At 44.8% G+C, this 25933-nt stretch overlaps 1 protein-coding gene across 2 annotated transcripts in view; it reads right to left on the reverse strand.

The window, feature by feature from the left end:
• Positions 1 to 7230: 7230 nt before the first annotated feature.
• The window catches only part of lrrc1 (leucine rich repeat containing 1), a 50810-nt gene continuing 32107 nt past the window's right edge, over positions 7231 to 25933 (reverse strand). Inside the window, exons 13-14 of one of the 2 annotated variants that reach the window (XM_029765377.1) lie at positions 17119 to 17259; positions 7231 to 9113 (exon numbers count right to left, since the gene is read on the reverse strand). In XM_029765377.1, the coding sequence (XP_029621237.1) occupies positions 8961 to 9113; positions 17119 to 17259 (294 nt within the window). In that variant the 3' untranslated portion in view covers positions 7231 to 8960. The remainder of the gene's footprint in view (positions 9114 to 17118; positions 17260 to 25933) is intronic. The other variant, XM_029765378.1, reaches the window with a different exon arrangement.

A 25933-nucleotide genomic window follows, 5' to 3' on the forward strand; every position in this document is an offset into this window, starting at 1 on the left:
ATATGATGTCATTTAGCAGTACAGTATATCGGTCTTGTTTTCAGAGATAATTAGTATGAGATCTTGTGAAATTATCTGCAGATGCTAAACCCATCTTATTACCAGACGGTATATCAGTATTCACTTTGGATGAATACTAACTTTGTTTCCCAATTAATTTATGCATTCTTGTTAATTCCACCTGATAACTGCATGCTCATGCAATTTAGTGCTAGTCAAGACAGCCCCAAGCCTTCACATATTTATCAGGAGTTGATTGTATTTCATTTCCGAGAGGTTTCAGAGGCAAAGCAACACGTCCACCATTGCCGATGTTCTGCCCAAGGAGATAGTGTAGCAGTCTAAAGGACTGAATAAATTAGAAGTCTACTGGCACGGCAGGAAATGGTGAGGAGCACCGCCTTTCCAGGAATGAAGATATCAGAGACAGTTCCTTTGGGAGATGTACACACTTCCTTTACAAAATGGATGAGAAGGAAAAGTAGTAAGCTACACAATTCCATTGGTTATCTACAGAGGACCAGACCACTTCAGAACCAGGGTGATATAATTGAAAATCATTCAAACAGTACCAGTCGTGGCGAAAAGTTTTGAGAATGACACAAATATTCATTTTCACAAAGTTTGCTGCCTCAGTTTGTATGATGGGAATTTGCATATACTCCAGAATGTTATGAGGAGTAATCAGATGAATTGCAATTAATTGCAAAGTCCCTCTTTGCCATGCAAATGAACTGAATATCAGTCTGTCCCTGATGTTTTTCCTGGAGAGAAGTGGCTTCTTTGCTGCCCTTCTTGACACCAGGCCATCCTCCAAAAGTCTTCGCCTCACTGTGCGTGCAGATGCACTCACACCTGCCTGCTGCCATTCCTGAGCAAGCTCTGTACTAGTGGTGCCCCAATCCCACAGCTGAATCAACTTTAGAAGACGTTCCTGGCGCTTGATGGACTTTCTTGGGCACCCTGAAGCCTTCTTCATAACAATTGAACCGCTCTCCCTGAAGTTCTTGATGATCCGATAAATGGTTGATTTAGGTGCAATCTTACTGGCAGCAATATCCTTGCCTGTGAAGCCCTTTTTGTGCAAAGCAATGATGACAGCACGTGTTTCCTTGCAGGTAACCATGATTGACAGAGGAAGAACAATGATTCCAAGCACCACACTCCTTTTGAAGCTTCCAGTCTGTTGTTCGAACTCAATCAGCATGACAGAGTGATCTCCAGCCTTGTCCTCGTCAACACTCACACCTGTGTTAACGAGAGAATCACTGACATGATGTCAGCTGGTCCTTTTGTGGCAGAGCTGAAATGCAGTGGAAATGTTTTTGGGGGATTCAGTTCATTTGCATGGCAAAGAGGGACTTTGCAATTAATTGCAATTCATCTGATCACTCTTCATAACATTCTGGAGTATATACAAATTGGCATCATACAAACTGAGGCAGCAGACTTTGTGAAAATGAATATTTGTGTCATTCTCAAAACTTTTGGCCACGACTATTTGGCTAAGGTGTATGTAAACGTCCGACTTCAACTGTATACTTTGGTTGCACAAGCCCAAATTAAATCAGTGTTGGGTAAGCTACACTGATACTCAATTGCATTGTATTAACATGACATAAAACACTTACTTGAGATAAGCCCATGGAATTGAAACTCAGAGAATGTAACATTGATTCAAGTGCATACCTACCCTCTCCATTCAAGACAGGTGGGGTGTTTTATACTACAGTGCATTCAGAACGAATTCAGACCCCGTGACTTTTTCCACAATTTGTTACATTACAGCCTTATTGTAAAATTGATTAAATTGTTCTTCCTCATCAATCTACACAAAATACCCCATAATGACTACACAAAAACAATAAAAAACAATTGTGCTTGGCTGTGTGCTTAGTCATTGTCTTGTTGGAAAATTAACCTTTGCCCCAATCTGAGGTACTGAGCGCTTTGGAAAAGGTTTTCACCAAGGATCTCTCCGTACTTTGCTCTGTTCATCTTTCACTCGATCCTGACTAGTCTCCCAGTCCCTGCAGCTGAAAAACATCCCCACAACATGATGCTGCCACCACCATGCTTCACGTAGGGATGGTGCCAGATTTCCTCCAGACGTGACGCTTGGCATTCAGGCCAAATAGTTCAATCTTGCTTTCATCAGACCAGAGAATGTTTCTCATGGTCTGAGAGTCCTTAAGTTGTCTTTTGGCGAACTTCAAGCGGGCTGTCATGTGCCTTTTACTGAGGAATGGCTTCCGTCTGGCCACCCTATCATAAAGGCCTGATTGAGTGCTGCAGAGATGGTTGTCCTTCTGGAAGGTTCTCCCATCTCCACAGAGGAACTCTGTCAGAGAGCCCATCAGTTTCTTGGTCACTTCCCTGACCAAGGCCCTTATCCCCCGATTGCCCAGTTTGGCCTGGCGGCCAGCTCTAGAAGGAGTCTTGGTGGTTCCAAACTTCTTCCACTTAAGAATGATGGAGGCCACTTTGTTCTTGGGGACCTTCAATGCTGCAAACATTTTTTGGAACCCTTCCCCAGATCTGTGCCTAGACACAATCCTGTCTCGGGGCTCAATGGACAATTCCTTCAACTTCATGGATTGGTATTTGATCTGACATGCACTGTCAACTGTGGGACCTTATATAGACAGGTGTGTGCCTTTCCAAATCATGTCCAATCAATTGAATTTACCACAAGTGGACTCCAATAAAATTGTAGAAACATCAAGGTTGATCAATGGAAACAGGATGCACCAGAGCTCAATTTCAAGTCTCATAGCAAAGGATGTGAATATTTATGTAAATAAGGTTTCTGTTCTAATTTTTTTTTATACATTTGCAAACATTTCTAAAAACCTGTTTTCACAGTCATTGATGAGGGGAAAAATGATTTCATACATTTTTGAATAAGGCTGTAATGTAACAAAATGTGGAAAAAGTCAAGGGCTCTGAATACGTTCTGAATGCATTGTATACACACACACAAGTCATTCAATAAAAGGCTGGATAGACAGAACAGGAGATGAATGGGTGAGGGGAAAGTACTGATGTACATTTACATTTATGTCATTTAGCAGACGCTCTTATCCAAAGCAACTTACAAATTGGTGCATTCACCTTATGATATCCAGTGGATCAACCACTTTACAATAGTACATCTATATATTTTTTTGGGGGGGGGCGGGGTAGAAGGATTACTTTATCCTATCCCAGGTATTCCTTAAAGAGGTGGGGTTTCAGGTGTCTCCGGAAGGTGGTGATTGACTCCGCTGTCCTGGCGTCGTGAGGGAGCTTGTTCCACCATTGGGGTGCCAGAGCAGCGAACAGTTTTGACTGGGCTGAGCGGGAACTGTGCTTCCGCAGAGGTAGGGAGGCGAGCAGGCCAGAGGTGGATGAACGCAGTTCCCTTCTTTGGGTGTAGGGACTGATCAGAGCCTGAAGGTACGGAGGTGCTGTTCCCCTCACAGCTCCGTAGGCCAGCACCATGGTCTTGTAGCAGATGCGAGCTTCAACTGGAAGCCAGTGGAGTGTGCGGAGGAGCGGGGTGACGTGCGAGAACTTGGGAAGGTTGAACACCAGACGGGCTGCGGCGTTCTGGATGAGTTGTAAGGGTTTAATGGCAAAGGCAGGGAGCCCCGCCAGCAGCGAGTTGCAGTAATCCAGACGGGAGATGACAATGTCACAGGCCGGCTCATAGCCTGTGGCAAAAATGAGAGGACATCAACAACCGGTATAGGCCAATTCAAAAAGTTCTTGATTATAAAACAAAATTATTAATTCTAAACAAAGAAAAAGGAATGAGGTGTGGAAATGTCATAATGTAGGGTGTATGTAGGGTGCATGGATGCGTGAATATGTGTGTGTAAACATGACTGAGTGGAAACTAAATAAACCAACAAAGGAACAAACAAAACAGGATCATACCTGGAGGAGCAGGGAGAGAGAGAGCAAGCCAAAGAGGTTAGAGGAGCAGTTTGTTAAATACCCTGAGCCCAGGTGGCTCCAATCACACCAGCTCCAATCACTAACGACCCTCCTCTGCCTGCAGGAGGAATCGCCCCTGCACTGCAGAGGAGGAGCCGTGACAACAAGTGCCTGGATTAGGACCTGCGCCGCTTCCTGTGTAAGGCAGGGTCGTACTCTGCGGATGTTGTAAAGAATGAACCTACAGGATCAGGTCACCGCCTTGATGTTAGCTGAGAACGACAGGGTGTTGTCCAGGGTCACGCCAAGGCTCTTAGCACTCTGGGAGGAGGACAGAATGGAGTTGTCAACCGTGATGGCGAGATCATGGAACGGGCAGTCCTTCCCCGGGAGGAAGAGCAGCTCCGTCTTGCCGAGGTTCAGCTTGAGGTGGTGATCCGTCATCCACACGGATATGTCTGCCAGACATGCAGAGATGTGATTCGCCACCTGGTTATCAGAAGGGGGAAAGGAGAAGATGAATTGTGTGTCGTCTGCGTAGCAATGATAGGAGAGACCATGTGAGGATATGACAGAGCCAAGTGACTTGGTGTATAGCGAGAATAGGAGAGGGCCTGGAACTGAGCCCTGGGGGACACCAGTGGTGAGAGCACATGGTGCGGAGACGGATTCTCGCCACGCCACCTGGTAGGAGCGACCTGTCAGGTAGGACGCAATCCAAGAGTGAGCAGCGCCGGAGATGCCCAACTCGGAGAGGGTGGAGAGGAGGATCTGATGGTTCACAGTATCAAAGGCAGCAGATAGGTCTAGAAGGATGAGAGAGAATTAGCTTTAGCAGTGCGGAGAGCCTCCATGACACAGAGAAGAGCGGTCTCAGTTGAATGGCCAGTCTTGAAACCTGACTGATTTGGATCAAGAAGGTCATTCTGAGAGAGATAGCAAGAGAGCTGGCCAAGGACGGCACGCTCAAGAGTTTTGGAGAGAAAATAAAGAAGGGATACTGGTCTGTAGTTGTTGACATCGGAGGGATCGAGTGTAGGTTTTTTGAGAAGGGGTGCAACTCTCGCTCTCTTGAAGACGGAAGTGCCTTAGCCAGCGGTCAAGAATGAGTTGATGAGCGAGGTGAGAAGGTCTCCGGAAATGGTCTGGAGAAGAGAGGAGGGGATAGGGTCAAGCAGACAGGTTGTTGGGCGGCCAGCCGTCACAAGTCGCAAGATTTCATCTGGAGAGAGAGGGGAGAAAGAGGTCAAAGCATAAGGTAGGGCAACGTGAGCAGGACCAGTGGTGTCGTTTGACTTAACAAACGAGGATCAAATGTCGTCAACCTTTTCAAAATGGTTGATGAAGTCATCCGCAGAGAGGGAGGAGGGGGGGAGGAGGATTCAGGAGGGAGGATAAGGTGGCAAAGAGCTTCCTAGGGTTAGAGGCAGATGCTTGGAATTTAGAGTGGTAGAAAGTGGCTTTAGCAGCAGAAATAGAGGAAGAAAATGTAGAGAGGAGGGAGTGAAAAGATGCCAGGTCCGCAGGGAGGCTAGTTTTCCTCAATTTCCGCTCGGCTGCCCGGAGCCCTGTTCTGTGAGCTCGCAATGAGTCGTCTAGCCACGGAGCAGGAGGGGAGGACCGAGCCGGCCGGGAGGATAGGGGACATAGAGAGTCAAAGGATGCAGAAAGGGAGGAGAGGAGGGTTGAGGAAGCAGAATCAGGAGATTGGTTGGAGAAGGATTGAGCAGAGGGAAGAGATGATAGGATGGAAGAGGAGAGAGTAGCAGGAGAGAGAGAGCGAAGGTTGCGACGGCGCAATACCATCTGAGTAGGGGCAGAGTGAGTAGTGTTGGAGGAGAGCGAGAGGGAAAAGGATACAAGGTAGTGGTCGGAGACTTGGAGGGGAGTTGCAGTGTGATTAGTAGAAGAACAGCATCTAGTAAAGATGAGATCAAGCGTATTGCCTGCCTTGTGAGTAGGGGGTGACGGTGAGAGGGTGAGGTCAAAAGAGGAGAGGAGTGGAAAGAAGGAGGCAGAGAGAAATGAGTCAAAGGTAGACGTAGGGAGGTTAAAGTCACCCAGAACTGTGAGGGGTGAGCCATCCTCAGGAAAGGAACTTATCAAGGCGTCAAGCTCATTGATGAACTCTCCAAGGGAACCTGGAGGGCGATAAATGATAAGGATGTTAAGCTTGAATGGGCTAGTGACTGTGACAGCATGGAATTCAAATGAGGAGATAGACAGATGGGTCAGGGGAGAAAGAGAGAATGTCCACTTGGGAGAGATGAGGATTCCAGTGCCACCACCCCGCTGACCAGATGCTCTCGGGGTATGCGAGAATACGTGGGCAGACGAGGAGAGAGCAGTAGGAGTAGCAGTGTTTTCTGTGGTAATCCATGTTTCCGTCAGCGCCAAGAAGTCGAGGGACTGGAGGGTAGCATAGGCTGAGATGAACTCTGCCATGTTGGCGTCAGACCGGCAGTTCCAGAGGCTGCCGGAGACCTGGAACTCCACGTGGGTCGTGCACGCTGGGACCACAAGGTTAGAGTGGCAGCGGCCACGAGGTGTGAAGCGTTTGCGTGGCCTGTGTAGAGAGGAGAGAACAGGGATAGGCAGACACATGGTTGACAGGCTACAGGAGAGGCTACGCTAATGCAAAGGAGATTGGAATGAACACTCAATGACACTCAAATATAACTTTCCAACTTCCACTTTAGAAATTATAATTGATGTAAACTACAGTGGTTCAATGTTACCAGGAATAGGCTCAAACTTAGTTTATTCAGCTATAACTTGGTACAGCATTCTTCCAGCTTCTTCCAGTGCACCGTATCCTATGACACCGTAGCTAACTAGCATGCGAGCATCCAAAAACACACGGTTAGCACCAATACTTGGTTACAACAAACTACCAATGGATCATTCGTGTCCGTGTCTAGTACCTTTCATAACGCAGAAGTGATTAAACGTTGGCTAGCTAACACAAAGGCAGTCCTGCTAGCTACACAAGTGGACTACACATCTCGAATGTTCAGAAAGTTAAGCTTACGTTGCAAAAATCTTGTTGACTAAAATGATACAGTACTGCTCACTGGTAGAGTTGGCTAGCTAGCAGAGGCTGCGTTGTTGACTTTGTTTGAAAATGTAGCTGGCCAGCTAACCTCGATAGATAAAGGTGTCGTACAGAGTAGCTATGATACAAAGACAACTATGTAGTTAGCTAACATTACACTAATCAAATCGTTCCGTTGTAATGTATTTAATGACCACCCTGATGAGTACTTATCAAATGGGCGATGACAAAACAAAGTATGAGGGATTTCCTTTAAAGTGTAACCTAATCCAATTTTAATGGCAAATACACATTTTATTGCATGGCGTTTATGATTTGACATGTTAAGTTACAGTATGAGACATGTTAACAATTGTGACATGGTGAAAACTTATAAAAGGTCTAAATTTTTCATAGAGGACTAAAGGCTGAAACACTAAAGACTAACGGACAAAAAAAAAAAAAAAAACGTGTTTAAGGAATAACGAATCATGTTTAGTTTTAAACCCCTTTTATTTTATCAGTGGGTAAAAGGCATCAAAATCTGTAGGCTCAGTGTCCATGCCTCTTTGAGATTGTGTTCTTGTGCAGCTTGATAACTAAAGAAAATAATTTAAAAATAAAGATAAAACAAATGTATATGGTCCTCTCCTGCTAATACAACTAAAACTAAAAACATTGTTATAGTGTACCATTTGAACAACAAACTGTTTTTATTAAGACACAAAAAAACTTTAAGTGCATGAGTCTATGCTTAAACTGCATTTCCCAAAAGGCTCCACCCTGGTCCTCATTTCCTTTTGCGTGTAATGAATTGGCCATTGAAAGTCCAATGCACATGTGTTAAAGAGAAAGAGACATTGAAAAACTCTGCTGTTTCTAAAAAAAAAAAAAAAAAAAAGTTATTACATTTTAGTCATTGAGCAGACGCTCTTATCCAGAGTGACTTAGAGGACCAATTAGGGTTAAGCGCCTTGCTCAAGGTCACCGATTTTTTTGTTCCTTAGTCGGCTCAGGGATTCAAATCAGCAACCCTTCGGTTACTGGCCCAACACTCTTAACCGCTAGGCTATCTGCCGCCCAGTATCTACTTAAGAAAACATTTCAAAGCAGTGAAGCGCAGTAAAAGAAAGTAAGACAGCCCTGTCACTTCCACTCAATCTGTTGTGGTTAAGGTACACGTTCCTCACTGTATTAGCCCTTAATTACAAAACATGTCTATATCAAAATTAGTTTAGGATTTGATTAAGAAGTTAAACAATGGCATAGAAAAGAGTCGAGGCTGTCTACTCACCCAAAGACAATTACATTTTTTCGATAAGACATTAGCAACTGCATTTTTGTTCATTTCTTTACTTAAAAAGGAAATAAAATACGTACAAAGTAATAATGTTTAGAACAATTCTGCCATAGATTAAGAAACTTGCTATACATTGTCTTAATTAACACCATCTGAGCTGCCAAAAAGTATAAAAGTATCAATATTCACAAATGACTATACAGTAATCCTTAAATCAGTTGGTCAAGTATCCCGAAATTTTCAAAAAGAAAAATTCACCCAGTGTTCTAAAAAATAAAACAAATATATATAATATTTATGAAGATGTCAACAATATTTAATATACTAAAGACTTACAGTAGTGCAACTACCTATTGTCCATTTAAAAAGAAATGTAGAAATAAATCTTTAAAAAGCAAATTTTTTTTAAATGTCTTTGAAAAAGGACCACACCTGTGCAGATTATTGCTATGTTAAAAAATATAGCACAACAGTTTGAAAAGAAGGCACATGGGCCCTGGTAGTCTGAGCCAGATACCATGGTGTGTATTGGAGATGAAGTAAGGTACTGGACAAAAGGATCACAGCAGAGTCCCAGGGTTAAGCCGCAGGAGGGCTAGGTAGGGAGGCCGCAGGAGGGGTTTGTGGGATTAAAGTACGTTCTGGTGGTGGTGCAGAAGAACATGGCGAGAGACACAGGAGATCAGAATGTTTCTGAGGTAGAAGTCACACAGACGTGGTGACTGTAGCGTTATTGACCTCGTTTTTGTTGGAATCCAGAGCTTTGGCAGCGTTCAGGTCGTTGCGGAGGTTCTCCACCGCTTTCTTCATAGTCTTCAACTCACCTGGGTGAGGAGTGGCTTGTCGCATCAGCCTTCCCTGTGGGGAGGAGACAGAGGAACAGTGAAGAGAAACAGAAAGACGGACAGATTCTACAACAGGTATCTCATTATGCCGTGCATTACAGTGCATTCGGAAAGTATTCAGACCCCTTGACTTTTTCCACATTTTGTAAGGTTACAGCCTTGTTCTAAAATAGACTAAATAAAAATAAATCCTCAATCTACACACACACACACAATACCCCATAATTACAAAGTGAACACAGGTTTTTAGAAATGTTTGCAAATGTTATAAAAATAATGCATCATATTGCCTTAATAGCAACATACAGTGCATTCGGAAAGTATTCAGACCCCTTGAATTAGAAAAGGGCCAAAGAGTTGGTGGAACAATCCTTTAATTCATGGCCACTTGCTCAACTGGGCCAGGGGCGCTTTAATTAGGTCAGGTGGAAATGTCCGACAGATCTCAACTCCATAAAGGGAGTAAATCGCCATCGCCTGATCACGCTGCTTTCTCTTCCTTAACTCCGTCTAATCCAGAATTTCTGTGCGTCCATGAATCCACTTAAGTCCACCGAATCGGTTACCTTTCATCTGAACGATCTGTTGCGATCGGGAGAGTGGGCCATCAGTTATTGTTTATAGTTATTACCACGGAGCTCACGCTTCAAACCTATTGTGTAATGTGAATGGTCAATGATCAAGGCCCTACAGATCAAGGCCCTACAGGCCAATTATGCCATCGATATACAGTGAGGGAAAAAAGTATTTGATCCCCTGCTGATTTTGTACGTTTGCCCACTGACAAAGAAATGATCAGTCTATAATTTTAATGGTAGGTTTATTTGAACAGTGGGAGACAATAACAAAAAAATCCAGAAAAACGCATGTCAAAAATGTTATAAATTGATTTGCATTTTAATGAGGGAAATAAGTATTTGACCCCCTCTCAATCAGAAAGATTTCTGGCTCCCAGGTGTCTTTTATACAGGAAACGAGCTGAGATTAGGAGCACACTCTTAAAGGGAGTGCTCCTAATCTCAGTTTGTTACCTGTATAAAAAGACACCTGTCCACAGAAGCAATCAATCAGATTCCAAACTCTCCACCATGGCCAAGACCAAAGAGCTCGCCAAGGATGTCAGGGACAAGATTGTAGACCTACACAAGGCTGGAATGGGCTACAAGTCCATCGCCAAGCAGCTTGGTGAGAAGGTGACAACATTTGGTACGATTATTCGCAAATGGAAGAAACACAAAAGAACTGTCAATCTCTCTTGGCCTGGGGCTCCATGCAAGATCTCACCTCATGGAGTTGCAATGATCATGAGAACGGTGAGGAATCAGCCCAGAACTACACGGGAGGATCTTGTCAATGATCAAGGCAGCTGGGACCATAGTCACCAAGAAAACAATTGGTAACACACTACGCCGTGAAGGACTGAAATCCTGCAGCGCCCGCAAGGTCCCCCTGCTCAAGAAAGCACATATACATGCCTGTCTGAAGTTTGCCAATGAACATCTGAATGATTCAGAGGACAACTGGGTGAAAGTGTTGTGGTCAGATGAGACCAAAATGGAGCTCTTTGGCATCAACTCAGCTCGCCGTGTTTGGAGGAGGAGGAATGCTGCCTATGACCCCAAGAACACCATCCCCACCGTCAAACATGGAGATGGAAACATTATGCCTTGGGGTTGTTTTTCTGCTAAGGGGACAGGTCAACTTCACCGCCTCAAAGGGACGATGGACGGGGCCATGTACCATCAAATCTTGGGTGAGAACCTCCTTTCCTCAGCCAGGGCATTGAATATGGGTCGTGGATGGGTATTCCAGCATGACAATGACCCAAAACATACGGCCAAGGCAACAAAGGAGTGGCTCAAGAAGAAGCACATTAAGGTCCTGGAGTGGCCTAGCCAGTCTCCAGACCATAATCCCATAGAAAATCGTTAGCCTCTAAACCTTAATGACTTGGAGAAGATCTGCAAAGAGGAGTGGGACAAAATCCCTCCTGAGATGTGTGCAAACCTGGTGGCCAACTACAAGAAACGTCTGACCTCTGTAATTGCCAACAAGGGTTTTGCCACCAAGTACTAAGTCATGTTTTGCAGGGGGGTCAAATACTTATTTCCCTAATTAAAATGCAAATCAATTTATAACATTTTTGACATGGGTTTTTCTGGATTTTTTTGTTGTTATTCTGTCTCTCACTGTTCAAATAAACCTACCATTAAAAGTATAGACTGATCATTTCTTTGTAAGTGGGCAAACGTACAAAATCAGCAGGGGATCAAATACTTTTTCCCCCTCACTGTATGGTTAATATGTAATGAAATTATATGTACACATGAAGATACTTGAAAGGGTGAAATACGTAACGTCATTGTTTGCTGAACTGATCGATTCTGATATCAAACTAATGGGGAATATAGATTGAATAACCGATCACTGTTTGTATTATGATAGTTACAAGCCTAAATGACTCAAGGATGATTCCTATTGACTTCTTAATGAACTGGATTGCTGAATTCCCTAATTATGTTAATAATGAATGATTGTTATGATTTGATCTTTGTGATTATGAATTTGATTGGATACCTGTTATTCTGTTTCCTTTTTATGCAGCACAGACTACTCAGTAAATATACCACTTTATGGTTAAAGGAATTCCTGCTTGGCTCATCCATTCCTCTGTCACCTGACACATGACCATCTGTTCACCTTCACTGTCGGTCATCCTACCTGTCCAGCTACACACACAGATTTCCCTAATCTTTCGAGCCGAATGATGACTGAACCAAAGACAGGTGAAAAGGAAATGGAGGAAGAGAAGGAAGAATTGTCTCCACTGGAAGCAAGGAGAGAGGAGGAAAGAGCAGTTGAGGGGAAAGGTCTTGGAACAAAGAAAAGATCTAGGAGCTAAGCCTAAAGCAACAAAGAAGGCTTCATCCTCAACCACCAGCATCACCAGAAGAACCAGGCAATTACCTGGTTATCTTAAGGATTATGTGGTCGAGTTTCCCACACCAAAGGGCAAGCCCACCAGAGCTTAAAGTGGGGATGAATCAACTGTATGTTTCAGCCATCAACCATCCCCTCCGAGCCAAGGACCAGAAACTGCTTTGGGACAGGAAAGTAGTCTACAGGAAGAACCTATGGAGGAGGTAACTCCCACCGTACAGGTCGACCAGCTTCCTGAGGCAGGCTCCGCTCACCCCTTAACTAATGGGAAATCGTCGAGGCACTCTAGACGGAATGAGAGTTCGACCAGTGGATACCCCTTTGGAAGTGGCCATGGCAGCCACCATTCACTAGCCCTCAACGATTCACAGACCGCTGTCCTACGAGAGAGGATGAAACTACTAGCGTTGGCGGAAAACAGCGTCAGATTGAGGAGGAACGACAGGCTGACGAACGATGTCACCTATTGGATGTGCAGGCCCGTAGAGCTCTACAGGAACGGGAATTCATTGCCAAGGACCTGGCACAGCAGCGACGGCACCGTCAAGCAAGAAGGGAATTGGACGAGGCACAGATGGTCTCATCCTTCCTGGAGAGGAATGAACAGGGAGTTGACCTGACCACCCCCCACATGGACCTGACCTGTCTGCTTTTCCCAATCTGCCCCTCTGGTACAGCATGGCACACAGTCCCCGGAGGCTCCGAGGTCAACAGCCAGCACGGAGCACAGGCAGCTCCGCCAACGCCCTCTATGCCAGTGACACAAGTTAGCATTTCTCCTTCATCTAGACAAAGCATCACTCCTTCGCCTTTCCGCCAATTACCAACCACGGCAAATCGTTCCTCTCATCCAGGGCCTGGGCCAGGCCAGTCATCAAACATCAGGTGGGAGGGCTCTCACCCAATTCCAGCTGCCACCAATGGAGGGTCTGGGACAATAGGGAACAGGCCCAATGAGGCCACAGTGAGCTCATCAGCAGTCCCGAGCTTATCCTTCACGCAACCAGAAGAGGGAGCCAACATTATGAAACTGCTTGTAGCCTCAGCCTATGGAATTCCCAGACCCAAACTGCCATACTATGAGAGCGGAAAGGAGAGTGAATTTGCCCTTTTGGAAATGGCATTGGAGAGCCTACTTACTGGTTATTCACAGTCATCTGTCAGAACGCTACAAGTACTGATGGATTACTTGCGATTTCCCAGTGCATACAAGCTGGCCCAATCCTTTACGCACTCCGCAACACCATACACTGCCGCTCTCCAGGCCATGAAAGCGAGATATGGTGAGATAACGCCAGCTAGTCCATCCTGAACACTTCTCAAATAAAAAAAATGGGAGACCATGCTGCCTTCCAAGAGTTCTCCCTCGCTGTCCAATCCCTGACCTCGATGCTCCAATCGGTTGAAGGAGAAGACGGGAACGAGCTGAAATGTGGCTCCCACGTGAACAGGCTTCTTTGCAATCTTCCAGTCTAGCTCAGAGACAGTTTCATCGAACATTGTTTGAACAAGGGCATCCTGAAAGAGGGCTCGAGAAGCACCTATGCCCTCGGAGACCTGGCCGCATGGTTGCAGGTGAAGGCGAAGAGCATCGCTCACCAGGCCATAATCTCAGCCATAGCCTCTGGGGGAAGGAAGGAGTTTGAACGCCAGGAGGGACAGAAAAGGCTAAATCCCACTACCATGCACTTAAATAGTGAAACTGGGGAGGAACCCGGGAAGAAGACCTCTCTCAAGTGCAAGAACATCAAATTCCAGCCTTAGTGCTCATATTGCAATAGTAAGGGGCACTTCCATGGTTCATGCCCCAGGGTAAAAAAGCTCACTCAACCTCAAATGAAGGCCTGGATCACTTCAGGCGAGCGATGCTACAAGTGTGCTGCACATTGAGGAAACCCTGCAATTGCTGTAAGGAAATCCATCTCACAGTGTTGCATGATATAACTCCCCAAGCACAGAAGGAGTAGAGTACGGTCATGGTAGGAGCTGCAAAGGAGCTCTACCTCAACCAGCAGAAACCGGTCTCCAAGGGTCATGTTGAAGGTGGTCAAGGTCACTGTGCAAAGTGACGGGAAGAGCATGGATACATTCGCCGGTCAAGATTATGGGTCTGAAAGATCATTCTCACGGCGGCCACCCGTCAACTTAACCTGGAGGGGACCCCCGAGACCCTTAATCTCAGAAAGGTGTGACATGATGTTATCCGAGTGAAAGGCTCTGCTGTTACCTTCAGCATTTCACCTTCAGGAAACAGGGACGTGGCCTATAACATCACCAATGCCTTCACGGCAGATGCCCTGAATCTCGCAGAGCACTCCTGCCCGGTAAGTTTTCTACAGAAACATTATCCTCATCTCCGAGGATTGCCTTTTCCTAACCTGGCCAGGGTTGCACCACTCATCCTGATTGGGTCAGACCACCCAAATCTCGTCACCCTGACTGAGCATATACGAGCTAGACCAGAAGGAGGGCCCGTTGCTGTCCATACATCCTTGGGTTGGGCTGTGCAAGGTCCAGCCCTTCTACTTCTCTCCACCCAAGCTGTACAGTCACAGCAAGTCCTCTTCACCAGAAGCAATCCAGCTTCATCCACCTGTCCAGCTACCCACACAGATTCCACTAATCTTTCACACACACACACACACACAGACACACACACACACACACAATACCCCATAATGACAAAGTGAACACGGGTTTTAGAAATGTTTGCAAATTTAAAAAAAATAATGCCTGATATTGCTTTAATAGCAACATAGTGCTTTCAGAAAGTATTCAGACCCCTTGAATGTTTCCACATTACAGCCTTATTCTAAATTTGATTTAGTTTTTTTCTTCAATCTACACATAATACCCGATAATGACAAAGCAAAAACAGGTTTTTAGACATGTTTGCCAATTACAAATATAAAACTGAAATTTCACATTTACATATGTATTTCGTACTTTGTTGAAGCACCTTTGGCAGCGAGTACAGCCTAGATTCTTCTTGGGTATGACGCTACAAGCTTGGCACACCTGCATTGGCAGCCTGGTGCAGCAGATGTGTTGTAAGCTCTTTCAGGTTGGATGGGGAGCATTGCTGCACAGCTATTTTCAGGTCTCTACAGAAATGTCCAGGCTCTGGCTAGTCCACAAAGACATTCAGAGACTTGTCCCAAAGCAACTCCTGCATAGTCTTGGCTGTGTGCTTATGGTCATTGTCTGGTTGGAAGGTGAGCCTTTGCCCCCAGTCTGAGGTCCTGAGCAGGTTTACATCAAGGATCTCTGTACTTTCCTCCGTTCATCTTTGCCTCAATCCTGACTGGTCTCCCAGTCCCTGCTGCTGAAAAACATCCCCAGAGCATTCACTGTATGGATGGTGCCAGGTTTCCTCCAGATGTGATGCTTGGCATTCAGGCCAAAGAGTTCAACTTGATTTAAATCAGACCAGAGAATCTTGTTTCTCATGGTCTGAGAGTCTTTAGGTGCCTTTTGGCAAAACACCAAGCGGGCCGTCATGTGCCTTTTACTGAGGAATGGCTTAAGTCTGGACACCCTACCATAAAGGCCTGATTGGTGAGTGCTGCAGAGATGGTTGTGTTTCTGGTTATCCCATCTCCACAGAGAAATTCTGGAGCTCTGTCAGAGTGACCATCGGGTTCGTCACCTCCCTGACCAAGGCCCTTCTCCCCCGATTGCTCAGTTTGGCCGGACGTCCAGCTCTAGGAAGAGTCTTGGTGATTCCAAACTTATTCCATTTAAGGATGAGGCCACTGATCTTGAGAATCTTCAATGCTGCATAAATGTTTTGCCACCCTTCCCTAGATCTGTGCTTCAACACAATCCTGTCTCGGAGCTCTACGGACAATTCCTTCGACCTCATGGCTTGGTTTTTGCTCTGACAACTGTGGGACCTTATATAGACAGGTGTGTGTCTTTCCAAATCATGTCCAACCACAGGTGGACTCCAATCAAGTTGTAGAAACATCTGAAGGATGATCAATGGAAACAGGTTGCACCTGAGCTCAATTTCGAGTCTCATGGCAAAGGGTCTGAATGTTTTTCTGAAAACCTGTTTTTCTTTGTCATGATTGTGTGTAGATTTATGAGGATTTGTATTTATTTAATCCATTTTAGAATAAGGCTGTAACGTAACAAAATGTGGAATAAGTCAAGGGCTCTGAATACCTTTCGAAGGCACTATATATAATGTTATTTTTTGCCCTCATTTTGTAGGGGCATGGACTCTACAAGTTGTCGAAAGCATTCCACAGGGATGCTGGCCCATGTTGACTAATGCTTCCCAAAGTTGTGTCAAGTTGGCTGGATGTCCTTTGGATGGCAGCCCATTCTTGATACACACAGGAAATTGTTGAGCGTGAAAAACCAGGAGCATTGCAGTTCTTGACACAAAGCAGCGTGCCTGGCACCTACTACCATACCCCGTTCAAAGGCACTTAAATATTTTGTCTTGCCCTTTCACCCTCTGAATGGAACACATACACAATCAAAAGTCTCAAAAATAGTTATTTAACCCGTCTCCTCCCCTTCATCTACACTGATATGAAGTGGATTTAACAAGTGACATCAATAAGGAATAATAGGTTTCACTTGGATTCACCAGGTCAGTCTGTCATGGAAAGAGCAGCTGTTCTTAATGTTTTGTATACTCAGTGTACACTGTTCTTAATGTTTTGTATACTCAGTGTACACTTGGACATAATTCAAAAGATCTAAAAGATGAAACGTAGCTTTCAAACAGTTAAGGGACTCAATGACCATGGCTTTATATTAGTTGAACATTAATTCAAGCGGCATCTCTACTCTTTCTTTGTTTAGTGATTGGCGCCGCGCCAGTTTTGACATTTCAAACAACCCGTGAGTAGTGACAGTTTTGAATTCTCAAATGACCCTTGTGACATTTTCAAACGACCCGTGAGTGGTGACAGTTTTGAATTTTCAAACGACCCTTGTGACAGTTATGACGTTTCAAACGACCTCCGTCTTTCCTACCCCATCACCTCCTGTCAGTCCCCTTCACACGCTCCTCTTCACACACACACACACACACACACACACCTCGTCCTTCCTCTCACCTTTTCATCATCCTCGTCATCGTCATCATCCAGGAAGTGGATGGCACTGATCCTCTTCATGGCCTTGTCGTCCCAGGTGTCATCCACCATGTCATTCACCAGGCTCTCCAGAGCACCACAGCGAGCAAGGTTGTCTGAGCCGAAAACAGGAAACATTAGATATGTTTGTGAGAGGATATTAAATCATTTACATCTTAAGCAATAATTGGCTTTTCAAAATTATGCTTAAATGCATGCATGAACTGTAAGGCCTATGTGAAAACTACCACATGACGTGCTCTCATTCTGCAACCCCCCCCACCAGATTGAGAGAACCAATCATGCCAGTGAAGAGGAGCTGTCCCATGACACAGTGCTGAGAGTTTGTGCAGCTTGTGACACAATGCTCATAAATGAGAGCTTGGAACCGGGTAGATCACAGTTTCAAATCCCAGCTTAGTCACAAGCTTACAGCTAAACAACCCCCCCCCCCCCCCCCAACTCAAGCTCACAGACTTGACCTTCACAAAGTCTTAGATCCTCATCTGCTGCTCAGCAAGTGAACAAAGGGTTACGGAAATGAACATTTTTTTCATTTATTTTACCTTTATTTAACTAGGCAAGTCAGTTAAGAACAAATTCTTATTTTCAATGACGGCCTAGCTGCCTTGTTCAGGGGCAGAACGACAGATTTGTACCTTGTCCGCTTGGGGATTCGATCTTGCAACCTTTTGGTTACTAGTCCAACACTAACCCCTAGGCTACGCTGCCGCACCATAAACACTTAGTCCTCTCATTCCGAGAGAAATCAGGAGGATGGTCATAACAAGGAGCACACGCTGTAGTCATTCAATGAATCAGATCAGAAACATGACATATGGGTGCTGCAACCAGGTTGTGGAGTTTGTGATTTTATTTTTTATCCAATCAACAATTGGATCAGGCCTAGATTATTCCAGGACTCAGCTGAGTGAGTGAGCAAGCCTCTCCTTGCTTCACCTCACCCAGCAGGCTTTTAATGGCTGCAGGCCAGTCAGGAGTTAAGCCTCTTTTGCTATCCAATCCACTGGAGTAAAAAAAAAAAAAACAGCAGAGGAGCAGGCCTGGCCCTCGGGGGGGGTTAGAGCATATGCCCAGATCCAGAACCGTTACAGGTAGAGCTCTGCTACCCCGACCCTAGCTTGATATTTATCATTAACATTTTGAAGCGGAGCCATTTGCTCGTGATCTGCTGCACAGTACATATCATGGTGTCAGAAGTGCTTCTACCTCGTCAAATATAAGACAAAAACATTGTCAGAGTCCACAGGAGAGATTACTTTAGCGAAAATAATAATGTTCCTTGAGTTGTCTGAGTTTACAGTGACGAAAAGTAGCTAGTTTTCAGCTAACTGCTCTCTGTCTCATCATTGAACAGAACAAGCAACGGCGTTGCTCTGGATACTCCCATAAGTAAAGCCATGCACAGAGCGCATGCAGCACGAGCAAGGCAGGGACCGACAGACGAGCAGCTAATGGTGGACACTAACGGAGGAAGTTATTTCTGATTTCGGCCAGCGCAGGGCCTTCAATTTGAAAGAAGCAATCAGGCCTGGGTTAGGTAGTGCCTGAACGTTGCGAGTTTGGGCTTAAAAATTCATGCCGGTGCAGGGCTCTAGTTATAGGCTCTGTGATCCCCGCTGGCTCCTCTTAATCGGAATCAATACAGCGATAGATCAGAGACGCAGGACACTGGTGTTCCTCCGTGCAGATCATGTGATAACATGATCAAAACCACGGGGCACTTAGAATCTAATGCTTGTAGAACTCTGGGGAATTATCATCACACCGGTGTGACCACAGGTTTTGGTTGAAGCTCAATGGTCAATTAAATTCTCCTTACCATCATATCCAATATGACACAAATGTCTGACAATCTGCAAATCACCTGGATTGGAGCCGTCCGGCCATTACAAGAACCAACTACCTGATTTTTTAACAAGGTCGTGAGAATTAAAATAAAAAATGTCTTGCCCGACCTTACACAATATCTAGGTATCAGATAAGAACAAGACTACAGCAACCATAAAAGTGAACATTAGACTTGCCACCTTTCGGAACGGCAACAGTATTGATTAAAAAAATGTATATATTTATCGCCACCATGTACCAATGTTGGTTCTCTAATGTGCTACCTTTTTGTATTTAGGGCACTGCTATTATATTTTTCAGCCGAAGCGCAGAGTTCTAACACTGGGGTCAAGCAAATTGTTAGCTCAGCAACACCACAACTGCTACACTAGGCTGCCAGTCATAAGTCTATAGCCGTGTTCGAATACCAATACTAGCATACTGTATAATTAAAGCTCATTTTAGTATACTGTAACCAAACGATATCCTTTCAGTTGAGTGTACTAGTGCGTCGCCCGTCTACGTGGAAGTTGATGCTGTTGCTATGCAACTTCTTGCTAGCATAACAATTGACTAGCTAGACATCTTAGAGGACTTCATTAACTATGTCCATTGACAACGCACAACGACTATACCACTTAGCTAAGCTAAGACTGACATGAATAATCAAGTCAATAAATGTTAGGTAGTTAGTTAGATAACATTTAGTTAATATACCGGCAAGTTTGATGTATTAGTAGCCAACTAACGTTAGGTTAAATGCTGTGATGATCATGTAACTTGTTTCAGGAAACTAGGCATGTTGCGCATCACTACTTCACAGGAGGCATTGGAACATAAACGTTTTAACAAAATACGTTTTGGGGCAGAAATGCCTTCTGGAACGTGAACTTTCATGTGCCTTAATAACAGACTTGTATGCCATCTGTAAATACGAATTCCATTGTTAAATTATGAGCCTTGGAAAAATAGACCGCAACCTTCCCGCTAGCCATGATTGGCTGAGATAATGGATGGGCTGGACATGCCGAGAGATGAGTTCGGATTGGTCTGCCATGAAGCACGCTTCGGTCTATAACATGAGCTGGTCAGTATGTGTAGAAAATCCTTTCTAACGCAGATATCACATGGTAGAACTTCAAAAGTGTTGCTCTCCACTTTCTGGAGGACCGAGTTTTGAAAATCAGTGGAATTAGAGTATGATAGCTAAGGAGATGGAGAAAATTCTGGCCTTTAGTTGCAAATATGCACTGGGAATCAAAAAGAGACACAGGAGGCTGTTGTTATCTGGAGACAGGTGTTTTTTACATCTTCAAACTAAGGGCAACCATGGCATGCGTGACAGAAGGAGAAGCGTCCATCCATGTATACGGGTAAGATTGTCTACCAAGCTACATTTTCAGATATTACATGTTTCTAATTTTGTCAGAAAGTACTTTTCAATTCAACTTAAAGTGTACTGTTAGCTGGCTCGCTAGCTAACGTTACATGTATGATCTGTGTAGTAATATTATTTGTGTCTCAGAGCCATTTGCATTGCCATTTATAGCTAGCTAGCTAACCTTAGGCTAACATTGAACCTGGTTGGTTAGCTACCTGCAGATTCATGCAGGGTAGTAATGTTATGAGTTGTGATTATGGTTCATTGTTCAGTTAGCTAGCAAGCTACATGTCTATAAAAAAACAATTTTTAAAAGACTCCGCTATGCAAGTAACCATTTCACAATACCTTCTGTATCCTGTGCATGTGACAAATAAACTTAGATTTTATGCGTTTACCAGAGACCATAATGTGAAGAGCATGACCTGCACCAAAGTCAAATTAGGATATAACATTAGGCCAACGAGACAGTTTACAAGTTGCTTTTATTCTGTCACACTCACAATCATACGCAATTTTTCTGTAATTGGCTCACCATTAACTTGTAAACAATGATGGAATTTATTTTTCTGTAATAATGAAGACAAAGGGCCTCCCGAGTGGCACAGCGGTCGAAGGCACTGCATCAGTGCTAGAGGCATCACTACAGACCTGGGTTGAGAGTCCCATAGGGCGGCGCACTCCCTGTGCAGCTGGGTCCTGGATTTTGACGGGCCGCCCACAGGTGGTGAGGGTAGAAAACAAAATCTCCACCCCGCTGATCCTCAACACAGGGGCCCCACAAGGGTGCGTTCAGCCCTCTCCTGTACTCCCTGTTCACCCATGACTGCATGGCCATGCATGCCTCCAACTCAATCATTAAGTTTGCAGACGACACTACAGTGGTAGGCTTGATTACCAACAACGATGAGACAGCCTACAGGGAGGTGGTGAGGACCCTCGGAGTGTGGTGTCAGGAAAATAACCTCACACTCAACATCAACAAAACAAAGGAGATTATCGTGGACTTCAGGAAACAGCAGAGGAAGCACAACCCCTATCCACATTGACGGGACAGTAGTGGAGAAGGTGGAAAGTTCCTCGGCGTACACATCACGGACAAACTGAAATGGTCCACCCACAGACCGTGTGGTGAAGGTGCAACAGCGCCTCTTCAACCTCAGGAGGCTGAAGAAATCTGGCTTGGCACCGAAAACGCTCAAACTTTTACAGATGCACAATCGAGAGCATCCTGTCGGGCTGTATCACCGCCTGGTACGGCAACTGCTCTGCCCACAACCGTAAGGCTCTCCAGAGGATAGTGATGTCTGCACAACCCATCACCGGGGGCAAACTACCTGTCCTCCAGGACACCTACACCACAGGAAGGCCAAAAAGATAATCAAGGACAACAACCACCCGAGCCACTGCCTGTTCACCCCGCTATCATCCAGAAGGCGAGGTCAGTGCAGGTGCATCAAAGCTGGGACCGAGAGACTGAAAAACAGCTTCTATCTCAAGGCCATCAGACTGTTGAACAGCCATCACTAACATTGAGTGGCTGCTGCCAACATACTGACTCAAATCTCTAGCCACTTTAATAATTAAATTGAATGTAATAAATGTATCACAAGTCACTTTAAACAATGACACTTCATCTAATGTTTACATACCCTACATTACTCATCTCACATGTATATACAGTACTCTATACCATCTACTATATCTTGCCTATGCCGCACGGCCATCGCTCATCCATATATTTATATGAATATATTCTTATTCATTCCTTTACACTTGTGTGTTTAAGGTAGTTGTGAAATTGTTAGATTACTTGTTAAATATTACTGCACGGTAGGAACTAGAAGCACAAGCATTTCGCTACACTCGCATTAACATCTGCTAACCATGTGTATGTGACCAATAAAATTAGATTTTTGACTTAAGTGGAAGGGTGTTAAGAAACGCGGTTTGGCGGGTCATGTTGTTTTGGAGGACGCATGCCTCTACCTTCTCTGAAACTCCCCAGCTGGCTCGGGAAGAGATAAAAGATCGAAATTGGGGAGAGAAAAAAAGGAGGGTAAAATAGATCACACACACACAGTTGAAGTCAGTGGTTTACATACACCTTTGCCAAATACATTTAAACTCAGTTTCACAATCCCTGACATTTAATCCTAGGAGAAATTCCCTGTCTTAGGTCAGTTAGGATCACCACTTTATTTTAAGAATGTGAAATGTCAGAATAATAGTATGATTTATTTCAGCTTTTATTTCTTTCATATTCCCAGTGGGTCAGAAGTTTACATACACTCAATTAGTATTTGGTAGCATTGCCTTTAAATTGTTTAACTTGGGTCAAACATTTTAGGGAGCCTTCCACAAGTTTCCCACAATAAGTTGGGTGAATTTTGGCCCATTCCTCCTGACAGGGCTGGTGTAACTGAGTCAGGTTTGTAGGCTTCCTTGCTCGCACACGCTTTTTCAGTTCTGCCAACAAATGTTCTATGGGATTGAGGTCAGGGTGTTGTGATGGCCACTCCAATACCTTGACTTTGTTGTCCTTAAGCCATTTTGCCACAGCTGTGGAAGTATGCTTGGGGTCATTGTCCATTTGGAAGACCCAATTGCGACCAAGCTTTAACTTCCTGACTGATGTCTTGAGATGTTGCTTCAATATATCCACATCATTTTCCTACCTCATGATGCCATCTATTTTGTGAAGTGCACCCGTCCCCCCTGCAGCAAAGCACCCCCACAACATGATGCTGCCACCCACGTGCTTCACGGTTGGGATGGTGTTCTTCGGCTTGCAAGCCTCCCCCTTTTTCCTCCAAACATAATGGTCATAATGGTCATTATAGCTAGGTAGCTAGCTAATGCAAATAGTCAGGGTTGCCATTTGATTAATTGTTCAGCAGTCTTATGGCTTGGGGGTAAAAGATGTTAAGGAGCCGTTTGGTCTGACCATTTTTTGGGGCCTTCCTCTGACACCGCCTAGTATATAGGTCCTGGGTGGCTGGAAGCTTGGCCCAAGTGATGTACTGGGCCGTATGCACTACCCTCTGCAGCGCCTTACGGTGAGATGCCGAGCAGGTACCATACCAGGCGGTGATGCCACCGGTCAGGATGCTCTTGATGGTGCAGCTGTAGAACTTTGAGAATCTGGGGTCACATGCCAAATCTTCTCAGTCTCCTGAGGGGGAAAAGGTGTTGTCGTGCCCTCTTCACAACTGTCATGGTGTGTTGGACTATGATAGTTTGTTAGTTTGTTGGTGATGTGGACGTCATGGAACTTGAAACTCTCAACACGTTCCACGGGGGCCTGTTCGGCCCAACTTTTCCTGTTGTCCATGATCAGCTCCTTTGTCTTGCTCACATTGAGGGAGAGGTTGTTGTCCTGGCAGTCTCGGACCTCCTCCCTATAGGCTGTCTCATCGTTGTCGGTGATCAGGCCAACCACTGTTGTGTTGTCAGCAAACTTAATGATGGTGTTGGAGTCGTGTTTTGCCACACAGTCGTGGGTGAAAAGGGAGTACAGGAGAGGACTAAGCACGCACCCGAGGGGCCCCAGTGTTGAGGATCAGCATAGCAGATGTGTTGTTGCCTACCCTTACCACCTGGGGCAGCCCGTCAGGAAGTCTAGGATCCAGTTGCAGAGGGAGGTGTTTAGTCCCAGGGTCCTTAGCTTAGCGATGAGCTTTGTGGGCACTATGGTGTTTAACACTGAGCTGTAGTCAATGATAAGCATTCTCACATAGGTGTTCCTTTTGTCCAGATGGAAAGTGTGATTGAATCTGTGGATCTGTTGGGGCGGTATGCGAATTGGACTGGGTTTCCGGGACGCTGTTGATGTGAGCCATGACCAGCCTTTCAAAGCACTTCATGGCTACCAACGTGAATGCTACAGGGCGGTAATCATTTAGGCAGGTTACCTACGCTTCCTTGGGCACAGGGACTATGGTGGTGTGCTTTAAACATGTAGGTATCACAGACTAGTCAGGGAGAGGTTGAAAATGTCAGTGGAGACACTTGTCAATTGGTCCACGCATGCTTTGAGTACACATACTTGTAATCAGTCTGGCTCCGCGGCTTTGTAAAACGTTGACCTGTTTAAAAAAGGTCTTGGTCACATCAGCTAAGAAGAATGTGATCACACAGTCGTCTGGAACATCTGGTGCTCTCATGCATGCTTCAGTGTTGCTTGCCTCGAAGTGAGCATAAAAAGACATTTAGCTCGTCTGGTAGGCTTGCGTCACTAGGCAGCTCGCGGCTAGGTTTCTCTTTCTAGTTTACAAGCCCTGCCACATCCGACGAGCGTCAGAGCGGGTATAGTAGGATTCAACCTAAGTCCTGTATTGACGCTTTGCCTGATTGAAGCATCGTCTAAGGGCGTATTGGAATTTGTTATAAGCGTCCGGATTAGTGTCCTGCTCCTTGAAAGCTGCAGGTCTAGTCTTTAGCTCGGTGCGAATGTTGCCTGTAATCTATGGATTCTGGTTGGGATATGTACACTACCGTTCAAAAGTTGAGTCACTTGGAAATGTCTTTGTTATTGAAAGTAAACCAACATTTTTGTCCATTAAAATAACATCAAATTGATCAGAAATACAGTGTAGACATTGTTAATATTGTAAATTACTATTGTAGCTGGAAACTGCACATTTTTTATGGGATATCTACATAGGCGTACAGAGACCCATTATCAGCAACCATCACTGAGTTCCAATGGCACGTTGTGTTAGCTAATCCAAGTTTATAATTTTAAAAAGGCTAATTCATCATTAGAAAACCCTTTTGCAATTATGTTAGCACAGCTGAAAACTGTTGTTCAGATTAAAGAAGCAATACAATTGTCCTTCTTTAGACTAGTTGAGCATTTTGAGCATCAGCATTTGTGGGTTTGATTACAAGCTCAAAATGGCCAGAAACAAAGAACTTTCTTCTGAAACTCATCAGTCTATTCTTGTTGTGAAAAATGAAGGCTATCCCATGCGAAATTGCCAAGAAACTGAAGATCTCGTACAACACTGTGTACTACTCCTTTCACAGAACAGCGCAAACTGGCTCTTACCAGAATATAAAAAGTGGGAGGCCCCGGTGCACAACTGAGCAAGAGGACAAGTACATTAGAGTGTCTAGTTTGAGAAACAGACGCCTCACAAGTCCTCAACTGGCAGCATCATTAAATTGCACCCGCAAAACACCAGTCTCAACGTCAAAAGTGAAGATGCGACTCTGGGATGCTGGTCTTCTAGGAAGAGTGGCAAAGAAAAAGCGCTAAATCAGACTGGCCAATAAAAAGAAAAGATTAAGATGGGCAAAGAACAGACACTGGACAGAGGAAGATTGGAAAAAAGTGTTATGGACAGACAAATCTAAGTTTAAGGTGTTTGGACCACAAAGAAGATGCAGAAAAAAATGAAGATGCTGGACGAGTACATGACGATATCTGTCAAGCATGGTGGAGGCAATGTGATGGTCTAGGGGTGCTTTGGTGGTGGTAAAGTGGGAGATTTATACAGGGTAAAAAGGGATCTTGAAGAAGGCTAGCACTCCATTTTGCAACACCATACCCTGCGGATG

Source organism: Salmo trutta, chromosome 10 (genome assembly GCF_901001165.1).
Source record: "Salmo trutta chromosome 10, fSalTru1.1, whole genome shotgun sequence".
Taxonomy (NCBI): Eukaryota; Metazoa; Chordata; class Actinopteri; order Salmoniformes; family Salmonidae; genus Salmo; species Salmo trutta.